This window comes from Megascapheus bottae, chromosome 1 (assembly GCF_031878675.1).
Source record: "Megascapheus bottae isolate mThoBot1 chromosome 1, mThoBot2.hap1, whole genome shotgun sequence".
Classification (NCBI taxonomy): Eukaryota; Metazoa; Chordata; class Mammalia; order Rodentia; family Geomyidae; genus Megascapheus; species Megascapheus bottae.
Window position 1 is genome coordinate 105,600,083 of NC_143509.1, and position 22,544 is coordinate 105,622,626.

General features: G+C 44.2%; 1 protein-coding gene across 13 annotated transcripts in view; it reads left to right on the top strand.

Annotated features, from left to right (window-relative positions):
- The window catches only part of Pcnt (pericentrin), a 136,544-nt gene that overhangs the window by 48,275 nt on the left and 65,725 nt on the right, over positions 1 to 22,544 (top strand). For all 13 annotated transcript variants that reach the window (XR_016538354.1, XM_090350962.1, XM_090350895.1 and 10 more), the window contains 7 exons: positions 8,444 to 8,595; positions 9,040 to 9,191; positions 9,635 to 9,867; positions 13,289 to 13,451; positions 13,953 to 14,165; positions 20,379 to 20,608; positions 20,982 to 21,098. Coding sequence is in view for 12 of the 13 variants with exons in the window: in XM_090350962.1 (XP_090207088.1) it covers positions 8,444 to 8,595; positions 9,040 to 9,191; positions 9,635 to 9,867; positions 13,289 to 13,451; positions 13,953 to 14,165; positions 20,379 to 20,608; positions 20,982 to 21,098 (1,260 nt within the window). In the remaining variant the exon portion in view is untranslated. The remainder of the gene's footprint in view (positions 1 to 8,443; positions 8,596 to 9,039; positions 9,192 to 9,634; positions 9,868 to 13,288; positions 13,452 to 13,952; positions 14,166 to 20,378; positions 20,609 to 20,981; positions 21,099 to 22,544) is intronic.

The following is a 22,544-nucleotide window of genomic DNA, read 5'->3' on the forward strand; positions in this document are numbered from 1 at the left end:
TTGGTGCCTTCTAGAAATGGAAAAAGAAAGTCTATGTATAATGCCTCGCAAATACAATTTGATATATGTATAATACTTGCCAGTTTGTTGAGATTACTATCTCAAGGGGATTTATAGAAACAAGGACATACTCATAACCCCTTCTTCCTTCCTCTCCCACTCCCCTTCCCACTCTTCCTCTCTCCCTGCTTCCCTCTGCTCCTTCTCCCCCTTCTCCCCTTTTTCATCTCCTTCCCCCTCTCCCATTTTCTTTCCCCTTCCTTCCCTCCATTATTTCTCCTTTCCTTTTCCCCTTCTCCCTCCCTCTGTCCTTTCCCTTTTCTCTCTCCCTCCTTTCTCCTCTTCCTCTCTCCCCTCTCCATCCTCTCTCTCTCTCTCTCTCTCTCTCTCTCTCTCTCTCTCTCTCTCTCTCTCTCTCTCCACCTTGTCCTCACCCCCCCCACTCCATCCCATTCTCTCTCGTTTGTTCCCTCCCCCCATCTTCCTTACATTAAAAAAATTTTTTTTTTGGTTGGTCATGGGGCTTGAATTCTGGGCCTGGGTGCTATTCCTGAGCTTTTTAGATCAGGGCTACTGCTCTGCCACTGAGTCACAGCACCACTTCCATTTTTCTGGTGGTTAATTGGTGATGAGTCTCATTGACTTTTGTGTCCAAAGTCCGTAGAATGGTTTTGAATCTTAATCTTCAGATCTCAGTCTCCTGAGTAGCTAGGATTACAGGCCTAAGCCACCGGTGCTCTGCTCTTCCTTACATTTTTATTAGCATGAATTCATTATACAAGGAATTACATTTTGATAAGTGTTGAGTGATCCTTGATTAGACTTACTCCCTCAAACACTCTATCCTCTCCTTCTACCAATACTATCAAATAGGGCCCTTAAATTTGCCTAGGTAGTATTGGTATAACATCAGGCAATGAGTGAAATCCTTAGGTACTGAGTCAATTTCCAGTCTCAGACCTAAAAAATTTTTTTTACCTAAGTTTACCACATTCGTAGTTAAAATAGTTCTGTCCATAGTTGTGTGTGACATATAGTATGATTTCTGAAATTAGTATTAAAAGATTTTCTTTACAGGGACACCCCACAGTTGAGAATTAGAGTTTATAAAAATAAAAGAAAGCGTAAAATAAAGATATGCAGTCTGAGGAGCTATTGCAGAGGTGCTGGCCATAGGGAAATGCAAAGATGTGAGACTCAGGGTAAGGTCCCATTCCTGTGGAGGAAGAAGCCTGCTGGTACCAGAGGCTAGGATTTAGCCTTCAGTTCTAGTTACTGTGTTCCCAGTGGTGGGATTCCTCCTTCATCTCTAGTGTGTGGTTTGTGGGTAGGGATTGGGATTGATAGGTAGATTCTCTCCTGTCTCCTCTACATAGTCATACTGCTTTGCCTGGAGACACTTCACACTGGAGAATCTCTAGAGTTGCTCTTGATATGTGTGCTTTATTTATTTATTTATTTGTTGATTCTAGGGCTTGAACTCAGGGCCTGGAAACTAACTGTTCCTGAGCCTCTCTGTGCTTCTGGCTTTTCTTTTTCTTTTGGTGGGTCATGAGGCTTGTTACCTCTGGCCTGGGCACTGTCCCTGAGCTCTTCAGCTCAAGGCTACCTCCCTACCCTTGAACTACAGCCCCACTTCCTATTTTCTAGTGATTAATTGGAGATAAGAGTCTCTGGCTTTCTATTGCCTGGGCTGGCTTTGAACTGCTGTCCTTATATTTCAGCCTCCTGAGTAGCTGGGATTACAGGCATGAGCCACCACTGGCTTTCTGGCTTTTTTTTTTTTTAATTGGATATAAAAGACTCTAGGACTTTCCTACCTGGTGTGGCTTTGAACCACAACCCTCAGATCTCAACCTCCAGAGTAACTAGTGTTACAGACATGTGTCATCAGTGCCTGGTTATAAATCTTACTTTTTCCCGAAAACTAATTTTTGTTTCAATGTATTTGTATAGTTATTTTACTTTGTTTTGTTAATTTTTGCCCTAACCTCTCTCCTTCTGCTAATTTTGAACTTGACTTTTCTTTTTTTATTATTTTTTTATTTTTATTTATTTATTTATTTTTGCCAGTCCTAGGTCTTGAACTTGAGGGCCTGAGTATTGTCCTTGGGCTTTCTCAAGGCGAGCACTCTACCACTGGAGCCACAGCACCATTTCCAGCCTTTTTCTATATATGTGGTACCGAGGAATCGAACCCGGGTCTCTGTGCATGCTAGGCAAGCACTCTACCACTAGACCAAACTCTAGGCCCCTTGACTTTTCTTTTACTAGAAGCTTTAAGTTCATTAGATGATCTGAGGGGTGTTTCCCCCCCAGTAATGGGACTTGAAATTAGGCTTTTGGTTTTTTCTGATAATGACTGGTGCCATGGCTCCAGTTTTAGAACCGTGAGGTTCAAAGCCAGCTCAAAGCCAGCCAGGGTATGAAAGTCCTTGAGACTCTTTATCTCCAGTGAACCACCAGAAAACCAGAATTGGTGCTGAAGAGCTTAGGGATGACACCCAGGCCCAGAGTTCAAGCTCCACTACCAACAGAAAACAGCAACAACAAAAAGAATCTGTCAATTTTTCTGCTTTGATTATTTCAAACTTCACTTCTAAGATTTAAAAAAATGCAGCCAGTCATTTTGGCTAGAAACTTTTCTCTTAGTACTGCCTTTGTGGTATCCCAGAGGTTCTGGTAGCTTGTACTTTCATTTTCACTCATTTTAGGATTTAAAAAATTTTCCCCTTTAGGGGCCGGGAGTTTGGCCTAGTGGTAGAGTGCTTGCCTAGCATGCATGAAAACCTGGGTTCGATTCCTCGGTACCATATAAATAGAAAAAGCCAGAAGTGGTGCTATGGCTCAAGTACTAGAGGTCTAGCCTTGAGAAAGCCCAACGACAGTGCTCAGGTCCTGAGTTCAAGGCCCAGGACTGGCAAAACAAAGAAAAACAAACCAAAAAAACTGGTCATTCAGCATTGTGTTATTCCTTATTTTAAGGTCTTTGGATTAACTCCAACCATAGGTTCTCTCAAGACAGTGTCCTACTGTTACCCTTCAAGATAAGGGGAGCCATAAGGTGCCTGTCTTTGCCAGGGCTAGTTGTCCACACCGGATCAGACATTGTCTTACAGTTCCTCATATAGGAATTAAGACTGGGATGTGTGGGCTTCTCTGGTAGCTGGGGCTGGCAATCTGTCTCCAGGGCCATCCATTTGCTTCAGGAACTCTTCAGCTTCCCTTTCTCCTCCCAGGGATCCAGGGGATAGATTTAGAATCCCTTGCTGCTTTGCTTCGCTGGCTTCATTTCTTTGTGATTTTCTGCTTCCCTCTAGACCCTTTGTGGTTCCCAGTTGTCCTCCCTTTTTTTTTTTCTCTTCTGAGTCTAGTCTCATTTGTATTACCAGATTCTTTTTGTTCACCCAGTCAAAATGGCAGCTGTTTTTAAGATTTCAATCCTTCCATCTTTATTGTTATTGAGGTGATAAGGCTGTGCTTTTTTTGAGATGGGGCACTTGAACTCAGGGCCTAGACACTGTCCCTGAGCCTCTTTGTGCTCATGTCTAACACTCTACCATTTGGGTCACAGTGCCACTTCAGTTTTTGAGTGGTTAATTGGAAATAAAAGTCTCACCAGAACTTTTCTGGGCTGGTTTCAAACTTCACTCCTCAGATCTCAGCCTCCTTAGTAGCTAGGATTGTAGTTGTGAGCCACCAGTGCCTGGCAAGCTCTGTGCGTGCGTGCCTGCGTGCGTGCGTGTGTGTTTATATCTGTGTGTGCATGTGCCCCAGTGGAACTTAAACCTCAGGCCTAGGCACTGTTCCCTCCCTCCCTCCCTCCCTCCCTCCCTCCCCCCCCCCCTCTCTCATCAGTTGTGGGGCTGAACTCTGGGCCTGGACGTTGCATTGTCCCTGAGCTCTTCAGCTCAAGGCTACCCCACCCCTTCAGCCACAGCACCACACTCCCTTTGCTAGTAATTAGTTGGAGATAGTTTTTTTGTTTTTATGTTTTTTTTTTTTTTTTTGTCAGTCGTGGGCTTGAGCACTGTCTTTGGACTTTCCTCAAGACTACCATTCTACCACTTGAGCCACAGCACCACTTCTGGCTTTTCTATGTATGTAGTATCAAGGAATTGAACCTGGGACTTTGTGCATGCTAGGCAAGCACTCGACCACTAGGCCAAACTCCTGGCCCTGGAGATAGTTCTTTAGTGCTCAGGCTGGCTTTGAACCATGATACTCATATCTCAGCATCCTGAGTAGCTAGGATTACAGGCATGAGCCACTGTGCCAGAGCCTGCCTGCCCTTCCTCCCTTCCTCCCTTCCTCCCTTCCTCCCTTCCTCCCTTCCTCCCTTCCTTCCTTCCTTCCTTCCTTCCCTTCCTTCCCTTCCTTCCCTTCCTTCCCTTCCTTCCCTTCCTTCCCTTCCTTCCCTCCCTCCCCTCCCTTCCTCCATCCCTCCTCCTTCTTGTTGCTGCTGCTGCTGCTTCTCCTTCTCCTTCTTCCTTCTTCCTTCTTCTTCCTTCTTCTTTCTTCTTCTTCTTTCTTCTTCGCCAGTTCAGGGGCTTGAACTCAGGGCCTGAGCACTGTTCTTGGGCTTTGTCAAGGTCTTCATGCATGCTAGGCAAGCACTCTACCACTAGGCCAAACTCAGTGCTGCAACTACAAACTCTTAACCCTCCTGCTTCATTTTCTTGACTGCTGAGGTATGTACCTCCTTAGTTTTTTCTGCTAAAAACTGATGCTCTTCCATTTGAGCCAAAGCTCTATTTCTGGCTTTATTTAGATAAAAGAGTCCCAGTGATTTTCTTTCCCAGGGTAGCTTTGAACTGTGATCCTCAGATCGCAGCCTCCTGAATAGGTAGAATTACCGAAAGCCATGCTTTGTTTCCTGGCTCACCATGATACTGTTAAGAACGTGGGGATATCTGTGGTGACTGTTGTATGCCTATATGAGACATCTGTTGAGTACCTGGGATGCTTTTGAACATTTTGGAATATGGCACAACCTTTTTTGCTCTTTTCTCCCTGTGTCTGAGTTTGTGTGTGATTGATGTCTTTTCGTGGGATCACTTATGTTCTACTGATGTCATAGAAAAGCCAGTTGGGCTGGAGAAGGTGTGGTTCTGCATAGTTATTTATTTAACTTTTTGGGTATGGGACTGTATTTCAACCTATAATGTGTCTCGACATAAAAAGAACCTTTCATCCCACTACCTAGTGGGGTATGTACCAGTCTTAGTGCATCAGTTCCCAGCCCTTCCCCCATATATCACATATTGCCATGACCCCTTCTAACCTGAGAAACCCGCAGTCATTCCTTCATTCCTTTGTATTTCCAGCCCAGGCTCCTTCTTTTCTTAGGTATAGTTATGCAGACTAGACCTCACAAAGACCCGTGTATGCACTAGATCAATCTTCCCTCCTTCCCTGGATTTGTGAGGATGGTCAGACTGGCCTCTAGTGTGTGACATTTCCTCTTAGACTTTCTCCTCATGTAGACATTTTAGAAAGCCTGTCAGGGTGTTCCTGGGATACCAGGACTATTGTCCTAAAATAGCAGGGACACGCTGTTCTTACAATTTGGCTGTGGTCATTCCAGGCCACAAATATCTTTGCACCTGTCTAGAGAGGCTCATTTAATTCACACACTTGCGGCAGTTGGGTTACTTTCCATGTTTATGCCTTTTGGAGTTTGGTTGTAAGAAACACTCTCAAAACGTAAGCCTAATTTCTTTTCAGTAATTAAGTCTAAGCTGGTGACACTAAGCAAGGTCTGGGGTACAAATGTGAGCTGTGGTGTGACCAGTGATGACTGTTTAGGGCTCTTTTGTGGGTTTTTTTTTAAAATAAATATTGAATGTGTTTATTGGTTAACTTTTGATAGTGTTAAATCAGTTTAGATGTTGTTTGAATGCCTTTAATTCTTTTTTGGCAAGTTTATCTTCTCATGTTGGTGTCTGTGTGTGTGTGTGTGTGTGTGTGTGTGTCTGTGTGTCTGTGTGTATGTGTGTACTGCCATTCTTTTCTTCTCTAGGAATATCTATCATGTTTTATGACTAAATTATGTAATTTTTTCTGTATTTCTGAGGATTAAAAAAAGCATAAAAGGGCCCCCCCCTTTCTTTCTTTCTTTCTTTCTTTCTTTCTTTCTTTCTTTCTTTCTTTCTTTCTTTCTTTCTTTCTTTCTTTCTTTCTTTCTATAGTCCTGGGGCTTCAGCTCAGGGCCTGAGCACTGTCCTTGGACTTTCCTCAAGGTTAGATCCCTACCAAACGAGTCACAGTACCACTTTTGGCTTTTTCTATGTATGCGGCACTGAAGAATCGAACCTGGGGCTTCGTTCATGCTAGGCAAGCACTCTACCACTAGGCCAAACTCCTGGCCCCCAAAAAGCTGTTTAAAAGACATTTTTCTTGTAGTGACCTTACCACTTGGAATACGATACACTGAACTGAGTTTTCTCCCTACTCTTGAAATAGAAATGATTGTAAAGATTAGGAACCCTTGGATGGGTGGCAGGGGCCCTTTGCTTTACGCTGTTGGGTGTAGTCAGAGCCCACCAGATAGCCATGGCTGTCTACAGAGCCTAAGCCTCTCTTGGCTGTACTACTGAAAACTGCCTCTCTTGCCCCTAAACATCTCCTTGTAGCCATTATATCTTTCCTGCTATGAAGCTGCTCTAGGACAGGGTGTGCAGAAGGAAAGTGAGCTTGCAGATGAACAGGGTTTATAGTAACTATGCTTTTGAGCTTTGGCTCCCACGTGGGGCCATATGTCCCATTGCTCTCCTTTCCATCTGGGGCCAGTGACCTACAGGCCATTTGTACTGGATTTAGAGATGTGGCCATAGCTTGCTAGTTGTTTTCTGTTTATTTCATTAATGGGATTAGTTCATCTGTGTGAACCTTAGTTAAGAAAAAAACCAGGGCTGGGAGTTTGGCCTTGTGGTAGAGTGCTTGCCTAGCATGCATGAAGACCTGTGTTCGATTCCTGGGTACCACATACATAGAAAAAAAGCTCAAAGTGGTGCTGAGTCTCAAGTGGTAGAGCTCTAGCCTTGAGAAAGTCCAAGGACAGTGCTCAGGTCCTGAGCTCAAGCCCAGGACTGGCAAAAAACAAAAACAAAACAGAACCAAACAAAAAAAACCCAGGGCCAGTAGTTTGGCCTAGTTGGTAGAGTGCTTGCCTAGCATGCATGAAGACCCAGGTTCAACTCCTGTACCACATACATAGAAGTACCAGAAGTGGTACTGTGGCCGAAGTGGTAGAGCTCTAGCCTTGAGGAAAGCCCAAGGACAGTGCTCAGGCCCTGAGTTCAAGCTTCAGGACTGGCAAAAAAAAAAAAAAAAAACCAACATATTATTTGGGAAGAAATCATGTTTACCTTTTAAAGCTTATGGATCCTAAGTTTTGAATGTTTTGGATTGCCACAGTCAGATCTTAACCTTCTGAGTAGCTAGGACTGTAGGTGTGTCACCAGCAGTACTACTGTTTTGTTTGAGCAGCTTCCAAGCATTTCTTTAGCAGCTATATCATTTCACTTTCTCACCAGTACTATGCCAGGGTTGTGATTTTTCTACGTTAAGTTTTTTAGGCCTGTGGGGGGCTTGAACTCAGGGCCTGGGCACTGTCCCTGAGCTCTTTTGCTCAAGGCTAGCACCTTACCCCCATGAGCCACAGTACCACTTCCAGTTTTCTGGTGGTTGAGAGATGAGTCTCATGGACTTTCTTACCCTTGCAGGCTTTGAACCATGATTCTCAGATCTCAGCCTCCTGAGCATCTGGGATTATATGTGTGTGTAGTGTGTGTAGCAACGTTTTGTTGCAACCTCCTTTGCCCTTTCTTGTGTGGTAGATGCCTATGTTTCTATTAGTGAAGTCCTGGCCTTTGGTGAATGGCTGAGGCAGAGCTGCTTTGATTTAATGGTTTTAGCTGGTATATTTTCCTTGTTTCTTTTTCCAAGATTGATGATGATATTGCTAGGGTCCATTGTCACAGTGTGGGGCAGCCCTGGGGAGTCCATAGTAGCCAGCAGCAACTGGAGCAGCTGTGCTGCCTGCCCACCTGGGTGCAGTACCAAGATGCCAAGCCTTTGTCTTTAGTGAAAAAGGTGTAAGAAAAGTCTTTGCTTGCCTGGAAAGTTTTTTTTTTTTTTAATCCTGAATGAACAGATATGGGGATGTTATTTTGAATTATTATTTATAAAATGCATTCCATGATTCTACCCTTAACCTTGGTGGCAGGGGTAGGCTGTGGTTATTTATATTCTTTGTAAGTGATGAGTTGTGAAAGAAAAAAATGATAATTTTTGCCTATAACATTTTTACCTTTTAACGTCCATTGTTTACCTTTGGCCATTTTTTATTAGATGTAATTGTGAAAGTTGTGATATTTTCCCATAGCACTTATATTGTTTTAATTGATTTAAATCAGAATTCAATACTTTTTCTCAACAGCTGGAAGACCAAGTCTTATCCTTGTGTCAGGAAATAGAACAGTGCCACGCTGAGCTCGAGAGGCTGCAACAGAGGCGTGAGAGGGAGAACCAGGAGGGTGCCACCCTCATCTGCATGCTCAGGGCAGATGTAGACCTGTCTCAGAATGAAGGGTCAGTGTGTCCCTGGCTCCTTGCTGCCTGATGGGAGGCCCTACTGCTGCATGTTCTCCTAGTTTTCTATGAGCATCTATATCTGGTGGATAGAGACCCTGGCCACGATGTTCTTCTTACTTAAAAATATTTAAATATCAAGAGATATTATTACCAATGTGTTGAACACCTATATACTTGGCATTTTGCTTTAACAAATCTTCATGTTTTACCAGCCCTATTTCCTATCATCTCCATTTGTGTCCCCTAGAATCCCATCCCCTCTAACCAGAAGCAGTACTGCTTCATGCCTGGGTGGTTCTTCCCATGTTGTTAAGAGTCAGGAATCTGTCCTCTGTGTTCTGTGACCCTGTGGTATGCAGGGTCATCAGCTGAATGTTCTAAAGGGCCTAGGGAAGTCCCAAAGCTTCAGAATCGCCCAGATGACTGTGGTTCTTGTCTTAGGAGAGCACTCCGTGATGCCCTCAGGAGGCTGCTGGGTTTGTTTGGAGAAACACTGAAGGCAGCTATTGCCCTGAAGAGTCGGATTAATGAGCGTGTGGGTCTCCTCCTGGACCACATGGGTGCTACAGAAGTAGGCCAAGCTACAGAAGCAGGTGCATGCACCAGGATGAATCCCTTGGGGGCTGAGGATGCTGGGAGCAGGCCTCTGGGAAGCTCTAAGGAGCCTTGCCTTTGTTCCTTTCCTATATCCAAACTCAGGGAAAGGAAAGTTTGGGCCTATGTAGAATTGCCTGGTCCTGTGAATTGCTGTGTGTCTGTGTGTGCACAGGCATGTGTGTGTGTGTGTGTGTGTGTGTGTGTGTGTGTACACATGTGCACTAAGGGTGTGGCTTGAACAATGTGCTCGTGGACTAGAGTGTCATCTGGTTTTAGGACTGTGGCTGGGTCTCTGTGTGTCCCTCAAGTCCAGTGTGTGCTGGTCCTAAAACTATGGCTGTGTCATTATTTTCACTGAGTGGGGAGTATGCTGACCTTTGGCTCGTGGGTTGGTCAGGGTGCTTACTAGTAGGAAGAGTTATCTGTATTTATCTTGTAGCTCCAGCATTTGATGAAATGTGGTCTGATACTATCCTGCTGGATTTGGATAGAACTTTGCCTGAAGGAGCAGAGACATCTTCAGTGGCTGAAATAAGCAGTCATGTCTGTGAAAGCTTTTTGCTGAATCCAGAAAGTGCTCTGGAATGTGAGCAGCCCATTAGGAAATTCTACCAGAGCCTTGGCATGGCTGTTGATGGACTCCTAGAGATGGCCTTAGACTCCTCCAGACAGGTGAGTCCCAGTGCGTGTTATGGTGGAAGCCAGAGGAGAGGGGAGTCAGACACAAGGGTAATGCACTGACAGAACTTAGTCACAGAAGTGTTACATGGCTTCTGGCATTCACTTAGGTCCTATGACTTCACTGTTATTTTCTGCCATACTTTGCGATTCTACCAGGTATTTGGGAATAGAACTTGATCATTCTGAGGTACTATTCACCTTCTCTTGATGGTTTTTTTGTTTGTTTTTGTTTTTTTTTTTTTGCCAGTCCTGGGCTTGAGCTCAGGGCCTGAGCACTGTCCTTGGATTTTTCTCAAGGCTAGAGCTCTACCACTTGAGCCTCAGCACCACTTCTGGCTTTTTTCTATGTATGTGGTACCGAGAAATCGAACCCGGGTCTTCGTGCATGCTAGGCAAGCACTTTAACCACTAGGCCAAACTCCTGGCCCCAAATGACTGTCTTGTGTTTTTTTTTTTGCCAGTCCTGGACTTGGGCTCAGGGCCTGAGCACTGTCCTTGGACTTTCTCAAGGCTAGAGCTCTACCACTTGAGCCTCAGCACCACTTCCAGCTTTTTTGTATGTATGTGGTACCGAGGAATCGAACACGGGTCTTCGTGCATGCTAGGCAAGCACTTTAACCACTAGGCCAAACTCCCGGCCCCCCTCTTGATGGTTTTTATTTGTAGTACTGGAGCTTGAACTCAGCACCTCACACTTATGGCACATGTTCTCTACCACTTGAGTTGCAACCTCAGGCCTTGATTTTGATTCACGTGAAGTATCACCTGTGTTGTTATGCATTTTCTTCAGTCTTTTCTGTCCTACTCTGTAGGAAACTTGCTGTGTATAGCAAATAGAATCTGTTTGAGTTTAAACAAGACCACTTTTTTTAATCATGCACTTTAGAGATTATTACTAAGAAGTAGAATTGCTTTTAACTCTTAGTGCCTTTTAAGCAATTATAAAAAATTATGAAATAAGAATATGTGGAAAGCAATATGGTGATCTCTTTTCTAAGTTATTCTAGTTAAAACATAAGCATTTCTCTGTCAAGGATTGCTGTTAAGTGATTTTTATCTCCTTAGTGTTGAGACTTAAAATGCTTCTTGGGGCTTCCTGCATGTCTTCTTTTTTTCTTTGCCTCATTCTCCCCAGGAATATACTGTCTTCTCTTGGGAACTAACATGTGAATAGCCTTTGACCTGTAATCAGGTGCTTTTGATGGTCTCCAGATCTACTGAATGGAACTCACTCCTTTGAGCTTCTTTTGCAGGACCATACCCCATGGTGCAGATGTTTAAGCAAGTGCCCTGGGGCTGACATCAGTCCATATGACTTATTAAAAACTCTTCCCCATGTCAGGGAAAGGGACATATGGATGTGCTGAAGGTGGGGCCTCCCTAATTAAAGGAGAAAGTACAAGAGCTGTGTGGAGTTGATGCAGTTGGTGGGACGTGGCTGTGATTGAGTCAGGGTCACATAGGGCTCCCTGTGAGGCTGTGTTTGCCCATAGTTATGTGGGTCTTAGCTGCAGATGCAGATGGGTGTTCAAGAGGCTAGAAGCTGGAGGAGGTGGCCTATTGTAGAAGGAGGCAGTCGATGCATAAGAATTGGCTTCTAAAACATTTTCAAGTAAGAAGCAATGATCTTCTTAGAGACTAGTAAATATCTTGAGCCCAGGAAAGTCCAGAATTGGGTTAACTAGTAGGAACCGAGGGAAGCTTGGTTTGGTGTTGTACTGTAGGAATAGAGAAATATTTTTAATTCAAAGCCCATTTAAGTCCCTGAGCTTGTAGATTACCTGAAAGCACCAGACTGTTCTAGGGGATAGAGGCAGAGGGACTAGGGCTGAGCCAGGCATTTTTGCGCCAGTCCTGGGCCTTGAGCTCTGGGCCTGAGCACTGTCCTTACGCTTTCTCAAAGCTAGAGCTCTACCACTTGAGCCACAGTACCACTTGTGGCTTTTTTCTATGTATGTGGTACTGGGGAATAGAACCCGGGCCTTCGTGCATGCTAGGCAAGCATTCTACCACTAGGCCAAACTCCCAGCCTCCTTATTTTTTCTTTACGCTAACATTAGTTGAGGTAGGGAAAGGATTTCATATTTTTTATTGTTACCATAAAGGTGTTATACAGAGGGCTGGTTCTTAAGTCAAGTAATGAGTACATTTCTTTTCATTCAGTGTTACTTCTTCCTTTGTTTGCTTCCAATTTTTCCCTCCCATCCCTTCCCGTAAATCATATAGTTTATTTTCAACAGTGTCTACTGAGTACCATTGCTGCATCTGTTTACCGCATGTCTCTCCATGTTTTTTATTTAATAATATTATCTTATGTTTATTACTAAGGTGTTGTACAAAGGGTTAACATTTCATAAGTTAGGTAATAATTACAGTTTGGATAATGTTACCCCTTCCTTTGCTTTTCCCTAGTTTATCCCTCTCATTTCTCTCTCTCTCTCTCTCTCTCTCTCTCAATCTCTCTCTCTCTCTCTCTCTCTCTCTCTCTCTCTCTCTCTCTCTCTCTCTCTCTCTCTCTCTCTTTTCTTTTACTGGGCCTGGGCAATGTCCCTGAGCCTCTTAGTGCTCAAAGCTTAGCACTCTATTACTTGATCCACGTATCACTTCTGGCAGTTTTGATTAGTTTATTGGAGATAAGAGTCTGATAGCGGGCCGGGAGTTTGGCCTAGTGGTTAAAGTGCTTGCCTAGCATGCATGAAAACCCGGGTTTGATTCCTCGGTACCACATACATAGAAAAAAGTCGGAAGTGGTGCTGAGGCTCAAGTGGTAGAGCTCTAGCCTTGAGAAAGTCCAAGGACAGTGCTCAGGCCCTGAGCTCAAGCCCAGGACTGGCAAAAAAAAAAAAAAAAAAAAAAAAAAAAGAGTCTGATAGCTTAGCACTAGGTGGCTCATGCCTATAATTCTAGCTACTCAGGAGGCTGAGATCTGAGGATTGAGGTTCAAAGCCAGTCTGGGCATGGCCTGAAACTATTTTTTTTCTGATTTATTTATTTTTTATTGTAGTGTATAGAGGGGTTACAATTATATTCGCCAGATAGTAGGTGCATTACTTCTCACACATTGATATCCCTTCTCATGTTTTACGACCTGAGATTCTTATTTCCAGTTAACTACCAGAAAACCAGAAGTTGTTCTTAGCTTAGTAGTAGAGCACTAGCCTTGAGCTGAAGAGCTCAGGGACAGCGCCCTGGCCCAGAGTTCAAGGCCCACGTCTGACAAAAATAAGAAAAAGAGTCTGACAGACTTTCCTGCCTGGGCTGACTTTGAACTAATCTGCAGATCTCAGCTTCCTGAGTTCCTGAGTAGCTAGGATTACAGGTGTGAGCCACTGGTCCCAGCTCTCATTCCTTTTTACCACTCTTTCTTCTCCCTTTAGTCCTTCTCAAAACAGTATCAAATATGTTTTAACAGTTAGAAGAAGCACGTCAGATACATTCTCATTTTGAGAAAGAATTTCTCCACAAGAATGAGGAGACTACACAGCTTGTACAGAAGCAGCAGGAGATGCTGGAACGCTTACAAGAGGAGAGTGCTGCCAAGGCTGAGCTGGTGCTAGAGCTGCATACAGCTGAAAGTAAGCAGTCTACTGCAGAGTTGGGTTCAGCTTTCCTTCAGGAAGCATGTGGAGCAGGATATTGAACAGCAAACTATACAAAAAAACTACATCTGTGTGTGGCCCTATGACGTCCTTCAGTGAAAATTGTACTTCAGGAGCATTGGTGGCTTGGGTACCCTATATTACTGGTAGGCCTTTTAAGGGCCGCAGACAGCCCTGGAGTGGCCACTGTCTCTTCTTTTTGGGTTGATGACAAGGGGTGCTCTTGACACTGTGTTTCCCGTAGCCTCCCTGGCACAGAGATTCCTTTGTTCACTCTCTCAATACAGCGGTTGCTGGTATTTACCCTTCTCAGGGGTTGGGCTTGTCCACAGGCCTCCAATTCCATGGGGGACTGAGCCTGGGATGGCTCACCTGGAGTATTGTCTGTGCTCCTCTAGCACTCATAGGGTTCCTGGCAGGCTTTCACACTGAATTGGAACACCTTGCCTTAACGCCTTAACTTGGTCTCCTCCTCAGGCCTCCTTGAAGGGTTCAAGGTAGAGAAAGCTGATCTTCAGGAGGCACTTGGCCAAAAGGAGGAGTTGGAACAGCAGCTGATCCTGGAACTTGAAAGCCTACGACAGCAGCTGCAGCAGGCAGCCCGAGAACTGTCCACTCTAAGGCAGGAGAATGCCACCCTATGGAGCCAGAAGGAAACCTTGACTGCTGAAGCAGAGGCAAGAGAAGCTGGTAAGGAATATTGGATGGCAAAGGTTAGGGTGGAAACCCAAGTCACACCCAAGCCTCCTGTTTCTAGATATGAAGACATAAAAAGTAAGGAGGGGCTACACAGTGGTTTGGAGAAGATGATTCTCTGAACTGGCATGGCTTTTCAGTCCTCTGGAAGAGTGGATTAAAAAGTGTTGAACACTTAAAAATGAGCTGCCTTAAAATTGTACTGGAAATGTGTGTCTCCGTTTTCCCTATTACCAAAATAGTTTGTTACCTTTTATATTGCTGTGACAATATCTGATAAAGGTAGATTGAAGAAAGGTTTATTTTGGCTTAAGGTTTCAGAGGTGTGTGGTCACTTGATCACTTGCTTGTGGCAAGGCAGAGCACCATGCTTGGAGTGTGTAACAGAGGGAAGCTGTTTTACATGGTGGCTACAGAGCAGAGGTAGCTCACTCTCCCCCTCCACCTAAAAGAAATTGTCTTTTGGTTTTATGTGCTATGAAGGAATCAAACTCAGGTCCTCATCCATGGTGGGCAAATACTCTACCACTAATCCATATTCCCAGTCTCTCTCTCTCTCTTTTTATTTTTGTAGGGCTTGAACTTGTCCTGGGTATTGTCCCTGAGCTCTTCAGCTCAAGGCTACCTACCACCTTACCCTTGAGCCAAGCCCCACTTCCCATTTTCTAGAGGTTAATTGGAAATCAGAGTCCTTTTGTACCCAGGCTGGCTTTGAATCTTGATCCCCAGATCTCAGCCTCCTGAGTAGCTAAGATTACAGGTGTGAGCCACCATCTACTCTCTTTCACTTTTCTAATGAAGCCCCTCCCCCAAACCTATTAAGCTATGAATGTATTAATGAAGTCAGAGCCTTATCTTTTCACCTCCTAGAGGTCCCAACTCCAAATAGTACTACATTATGGGGGCTAAGATCCAAGGATAACAATGTATTTTCAGTTTTGGTTTTTTTGTTGTTAGCTGTGTTGTTTTTTTTTTTTGAGAGGGGGGTGGAGATAAGATCTGGCCATTTAGATAGACCAGGCTGGCTGTGAACTTGATCCTTCTGCTTTATTTAGCCTCCTATGTTCTGTTTTTAGAGTTGTAACATGTCACTATGCCTAGTCAGAGTTTTAGTTTTTTTTTAAATTTATTTTAATTTTTAGTCATAATACTTAAAATGAAATGGTTGAAAAGCTTAAAATATTTACATTTGCAGGTTAGCGTTGATTTGCCTGGTTGTTCTGGTGGTTCATATTGTATCTTCTTTCTTTTTCAGACTACTGTGTCAATGTGTTTTCTTCTTCCTTCTCTTCCTCTTCTACTTCTTCTTTTCTTTTCTTTTTTTCCTTTGGCCAGTCCCAGGGCTTGAACTTAGAGCTTGAACACTGTCCTTGGGCTTTCTCAAGGCTACATTTCTACCATTTGAGCCACAGCACCACTTATGGCTTTTTTTTTCTCTCAGTATATGGTACTGAGGAATCAAACTCCGGTCTTTGTGCATGCTAGGCAAGTGCTCTACCAGTAGGCCAAACTCCTAGCCCTTCTTATTCTGTTTGTTTTTGGTTAGTTGTGGGGCTTGAACTCTGGGCCTGGGTGCTGTCCCTGGGCTCTACACAGGTCAAGGCCAGTGCTCTACTACTGAGCCACAGCATCACTTCTGGTTTTCTCAGTGGTTACTGGGAGATTAGAGTCTCAGGGTCTTTTGTGCCTGGGCTTGCTTTGAACCAAAATCCTCAGATCTCAGCCTCCTGAGTAGCATGAGCCACTGGTGCCTGGCTCTTATTCTTTTTTTTTTTTGTTTTTTTTTTTACTTTTTGTTGGTTCTGGGGCTTTTACTCAGGGCCTAGGGCAATCTCTTGAGCTTCTTTTCCTCAAGGCTAGGACTCTACCATAAGAGCCATCGTGCCACTTCTGGCTTTTGTTTATTTGGTACTGAAGAATTGAACATGCACACTAGGCAAGCACTCTACCACTAAGCCAAATTCTCAGCCTCTTTTTCTTTTTTGGCAGTATTGGAATTTGAATTCAATGCCTTAATGCTTGGTTGGCAGGTACTTTACTGCTGAGCCACTCTTCCAGTCATAGTAACTTTTTAAAACTGTCATTTACTTGGCACTGGTGACTCATGCCTATAATCCTAGCTTCTCTGGGGGCTGAGATCTGAGGATCATTTTTCAAACCCAGCCTTGGCAGAAAAGTCCCTGAGAGTCTCTCCTCCATTTAGCCTACAAAAGACCTAAGAGTAGAACTTTGGCTCAGTGGTAAAGTGCAGCCTAGAGAACCAAAGTTTGTGTCCAGGCCCTAGGTTTAAGCCTGAGGACCAGCCAAAAAACAAAACATGCATGAATGCATACATACATGCATATATACATACATTCAAAATAAAACAATCTTTGGTGGACATCTTTTTTTTATTTTTTTCCTTTTGTCAGTCCTGGGGCTTGAACTGAGGGCCTGAGCACTGTCTTTGGACTTTCCTCAAGGCTACCATTCTGGCTTTTCTATGTATGTGGTATCAAGGAATCAAACCTGGGTCTTCGTGCATGCTAGGAAAGCACTCTACCATTAGGCTAAACTCCCAGCTCAGTGAACATCTTTCTTCAGCTCTCAATCACTTTTTAACTTTGTCATTGGTAAACATCTTATTTGATCATTTTGACCTTGGTCTCCATTCTCAGAGCCTTTGGATTTATTCCTGATTTCCTCTGTGCTCCCTCTATTCTCCTTTCTGCTTGCTGTGGTGAATGGGAGTTCCCTTTTCAGGTGTGTGTGCAGTCAACTGTCTTCTCTTTGTTGTCCAGGTCTCCTTGTTCCCCAGGGCTCTGTGTGTGGGGCCTTCTTGGAACTGCGTGCTTGACTATTCCCTTACTTCTTTTATCCTTCTATTAGTCATAACAGGTGCTGTATGATTCTAATCCTAGTTTTCCTTCTTGATTTGCTGAGGTCAGAAGACCCATCTTCTGCTTAGTAGGTCTTTCAGAAACCCTCACCACAGCAAGTGGTCTACCAAGGTATCCTTTCTAGAGACCTTGTATTTATTAATGACAGATCCTGAAATTGGGCTTATCTATGGATGGTTAGACACTATGTGGGGCTGCTGCTGGGTTTCTGTGCAGCTCTGTAGCTCTGTTACGTAGGGCCTGGCTCCCATGTAAGGGTGATCTGCAGGTCCTAGGCAGAGGCTAGGCTTAGGTCAGGCCAATGTACCCTTCCTGTCTTGAGCTGCTCTTTTTTGTGCTTTGTCATTGTGATGCTGTTGTCACTTTTCTGAATCTTCTCAGACGGCTTTCGTTTTGGCAGTTTATTTCCTCTGCCTTCTCATCCTAGCTTCTAAAGCCTTAATACTGCAGTCCTGTTCACGTTCAACCCAGGAAGCCCTAGCTTCCTAGGGCCACCAGTAAGCACTGCCTTCAGTTTCTCTGGCCATAGGTTTCCAGGTATGTTCCTGTGTTCCCATTTGGTGGACTTGGACTGATTTCCCAGGAACCTTGGAATTCATGAGGAACTTTGGCTCTGCCTCTTCCCTCCCATATTAGCTATAGAGTGTGTTTTGTGGACCCTTCAGGATGGTGTCATTTGTCCTGTTCGTTTTCAACCACAAGGGGGCAGCCAGTGTTATCATGGTTGTGGAGGGTCCACAATGCTGCCTGAATGCTTTTGACCTTGCTTGTCCTACCAAGGTTGGTCCTCATCTTCTCTTTCTCTCTCTATGATGCATTATTTCCCTTTATAGGCCTGCCTGCCTCTGCTGCCCACAAGAATTCAGGTTTGTAAAAATGAGTGTGATTTCTGCATGCTCTTCTATGTTTGCATCAGATTTTACAAATTATTAAAAAGTACTAGAATGCTTTTGTGGTAAATCGTTAAAAGGATACTGTAATGTTGCTGTTGTTGTTGCTGTTTGTCAGTGGTCCTGGGGCTTGAGCTCTGGGCCTGGGCGCTGTTCCTGAGCTCTACAGGTTATGGCTACCCCCCTACCCCTGGGGCTGGGCATTGTCCCTGAGCTCTTAAGCTCAAGGCTACCACTCTACCTCTTGAGCCATAGTGCCACTTCTGGGTTTTTTAGTTGCTATTTGGAGATAAGAGTCTCAGGGTCTTTGAACCACGATCCTTAGATCTCAGCCTCCTGAGAAGCTAGGATTACAGGCGTGAGCCACCATGCCCGGCTCTTTTTTTTTTTTTTTTTGGCCAGTCCTGGGGCTTGAACTGAGGGCCTGAGCACTGTCTTTGGACTTTCCTCAAGGCTAGCACTCTGCCACTTGAGGCACAGCACCATTTCTGGCTTTTTCTATGCATGTGATATTGAGGAATCAAACCTGGGTCTTTGTGCATGCTAGGCAAGCACTCCACCACTAGGCCAAACTCCCAGCCAGCTTTTTTTTTTTTTTGTCATAGGATTTGAGCTCAGGGTGCTGTCCCTAGCTTTTATGGTCAAGGCTAGCACTTTACCATTTGAGCCTCAGCTCTACTTCCAGTTTTTAGGTAGTTAATTGGAGATAAGGAGTTTTTCCTTTTTGGACCTTCCTGCCTGGGCTGTGATTCTCATATTTTATCTGAGTAGTTAGAATTGCAGGCCTGAGCCATCATCACCTGGCCTAGATATTGCAATCTTTACTATTTATTTATAAAAATTGGTAGAGTTTTCCCATTTTAAAGCTTCAAGATGTAAGCATTTCTCTAATGACTATTGTATTTACTGAGCCCCATGTGGGCTGCTTTGCAGGAGTTGATCTAACATCAGTGATGGTGATTGTTGGGCTAGTTGGAAGGTCTTCATGGAAGGCACTGGGCCATCCTGTGGCTCTGTGCCTTATCTGTTTTCTGAGCAGGCCCTCGGTGTGGTACATGTAACATGACTACTGTGTTCTATGACCCTGCGTTGGAGGGGACTGTATGTGGAGTCCTAAAGAATGTGCATCTAGGCTCGGCTGGAGCCTGTGTCTCTCTCCATGATTTGGCAGTGCTGTTAGAGCAGCCATGTGTAAGCCCTTTTCCTGAACTGAAGATTGTGAATGACATGATTATAACTGCATGTTTAAAGCTAACGTTCAGAAATTGCTTATTTCTTTGCATGAAGAAATTGAGAATGTTTATTGATACTGATGATTTGTCATAAGGTATCATTTTGAAAACTGGTGAAATATAAAAAAAATTACTAGACAATATTTTTTTTTTTTGCCAGCCCTGGAAGTTGAACTCAGGGACTAGGCACTGTCACTGAGGGTTTTTTTCTCAAGGTTAGCACTCATCACTTAAGCCACAGCTCCATTTCCAGTTATTTTAGTTCTTAATTGGAGATAAGAATCTCATGGACTTTCTTGCCCTGGCTGGCTTTGAACCACGATCTTCAGATCTCAGCCTCCTCTGTAGCTAAGATCACAGATATAAAGTTACTGGCAGCCTGTTTTTATTTAGTTATTTTTAAAAACATATTGGGTTTTAAGTTCACTTGCTAGACAGGTGCTTTGTCACTTAGCCACATCACTAGTCTTTTTTGCACCTGATTATTGTTGTTATTGTTGTTGTTGTTATTATTATTATTATTATTGTCAGTCCTGGGGACTGAATCAGGGCCTGAGCACTGTCCTTGGGCTTTCCTCAAGGCTAGTGCTCTACCAGCTTAAGCCACAGCACTGCTTCCAGCTTTTCTATGTATGTGGCATTGACGAATTGAACCTGGGTCTTCATGTATGCTAGGCAAGCACTCTACCACTAGGCCAAACTCTTGGCCCCTGCACTTGGTTATTTTTTAGATAAGGTGTCATTTCTTGCCTGGCCTTGTACCTGGACCTCAGTCAGCCTGCTTGAGGCAACTGGGATGACAGATGTGTTCCACAATTTGTCTTTATTTTCATAGGGTATCTGAGAAAGCACTGCATATATTCAGATGTGGTCCTAGAGACAAAGTCAGGCTGGTTCCAGCCTCCATGGTGTCACAGCCCTGTGAAAGGGAAAAAATCTCTGAAAGCAGGTACAGGTCGACCTGCCTTATAGAAGTTAGGTTTAGTAGCTTCAAAGGCCTTCTCGGGTCCACTCTCTAGGGTGGCTCAATTTGGTGACTGTTTGCTGGTGACTTCTACCAGCCCAGTTTGAGTTCCAATGAGCATCAAAGGCTGGCACTCTTCTGTGTATTATCACTATGAGGATATACATGTTTCTTGAGCACTGTTTGGCTAGTCTGTACTCTGCAGTAGGGTCCTTCGTGACTTGTTTTCTTGGCACCCTTAGCACTACAGAAGGAAATGGAATCTCTGTCCAGGGAGCAGTCAGAGGCCAGGAAGCAGTCGGAGAAGGACCAGGCATCTCTGCTGTCTCAGATGAAGATCTTGGAGTCTGAGTTGGAGGATCAACTCTCACAGCACCAGGGCTGTGCCCAGCAGGCTGAGGAGGTGGCCACTCTAAAGCAGCAGCTACTTGCCCTGGATAAGCATTTGCGCAGCCAGAGGCAGTTCATGGATGTAAGACCCTTGGATAATAAATTTACTTGTATCACTAAAATTCAGGATGGCATGAGAAGCTTCTGTGTCTTGTTTGCATTTCATAAAGGTGGTTGTGAGGGAATATTCTATCATCCTATGTTCCCTCTTACTACCATGGGAGAAATGCCACTCTATAGGGCCATCTGCTCTTACTGAAGCTTCTTGCCCACAGTTTCAAAATATTCTGTTTCAGAGAATTCCTTCACATGTCATCTAAAGAGTCATTCCTCTTAAATCCATTTTTTTAAATGACCATGGTGAGGGGGCATTATTGGTGGGTGTACATGCATGGGGGCTGTATTCTGTGGCTTTCAATGGGATGATTCTAATGTGCAACCATTTGTTGTTGTAGGAGCAGGCTGTTGAGCGTGAACATGAACGTGAAGAGTTCCAGCAGGAGATCCAGAGGCTAGAGGAACAGCTCCACCAGGCAGCCCGGCCACGGCTGCCAGATCCTCTTGATAGCCAGGTAGGTGTGTGCTGTGCCTCTGTGGTAGCTCATGTATAGTTTATTTTTTTCTTTTTCTTTCTTTCTTTTGGAACCTTTCAGGCTTTTGAACTTTTTACTGAAACTTTAGTCCTCCTGATCTTAGCCACTCACATAGTTAAGATGACAGGCATTTATCATCATGCCAAGCTATTAGTTGATCTTAGCTACTCACATAGCTAGGATGACAGGCATTTATCATCATGCCAAGCTATTAGTGGAGAAACAGCCTGATGTTTATCCTTGGACTGGTCTCCAGTCACAAGCCTCATATCCTTTGAAGTGGCTAGGTTACAGATGTGACTCACTGATCCCTGGCATTTTTTTGGACAGTCCTGAGCTTGGTCTCAGGGCCTGAGCACTGTCTTTGGCTTTTTTTTTTCGCCCTCAGGGCTAGAGCTCTACCCTGAGCCACAGCACCACTTCCAGCTTTTTTCTATATATGTGGTGCTAAGGAATCGAACCTGGGTCTTCATGCATGCTAGGCAAGCACTCTACCACTAGGCCAAACTCCAGGCCCATCCTTGGCTTTTTGTACAGCTTTTTTGTTATTGTTGTTGATTGTGGGGCTTGAACTCGAGTCCTGGGTGTTGTCCCAGAGCTCTTTTTAGCTCTAGGCTAGCATTCTACCACTTTGAGCCATAGTGCCACGTCTGGTTTTTTGGTAGTTAATTGGAGATAAGAGTCTGATGGACTTTCCTGCCCTGATGGTTTTGAACTGTGATCCTCAGCTCTCAGCCTTCTGAGTAGCTAGGCTTATAGACATGAACCACCATGCCCGGCCTGACTGAACTTTTTTACTCAAGGCTAGCACTCTACCACTTGAACCACACCTCTAGTTCCTCAGATCTCAGCCTCCTGAATAACTAGGATAACAGGCATGAACCACTGGCACCCAGCTTTTAAAAAATATTTCTGGTGGTATTGGGTCTTGTTCTTGCAAGACAAGTGCTCTACCACTTGAGAGGCCTGACTCCAGCCCCTTTTTGCCTTGCTTATTTTTGAGGTAGAGTCTACTTTATGTTCAGGCTGCCCTAACTGCAATCTCTCTACATGTTCTGGGAATGACAAGAGTTTGCCACCCAGCAATTGTGCTTGTCCCATAGTTGGAATAGCAGGTCTTTACAAGACCCAGCTGTTGAATGAAGTAGAGTGTTGAGAACTTTTATGCCCAGACTTGGCCTTAAACTGAAGTGCCTAATCTCTGCTTTGTAGTTAGAATTGCAGGATTGATCTACTACACCTGGTTTCTATAGCATTTTTTTAAATTAATTAATTAATTAATTAATTAATTTATTTGCCCGTCCTGGGCTTTAGCTCAGGGCCTGAGCACTGTCCTTGGACTTTCTACCACTTGAGCCTCAGCACCACTTCCGGCTTTTTTTTTTCTATGTATGTGGTACCGAGGAATCCAACCTGGGTCTTCAT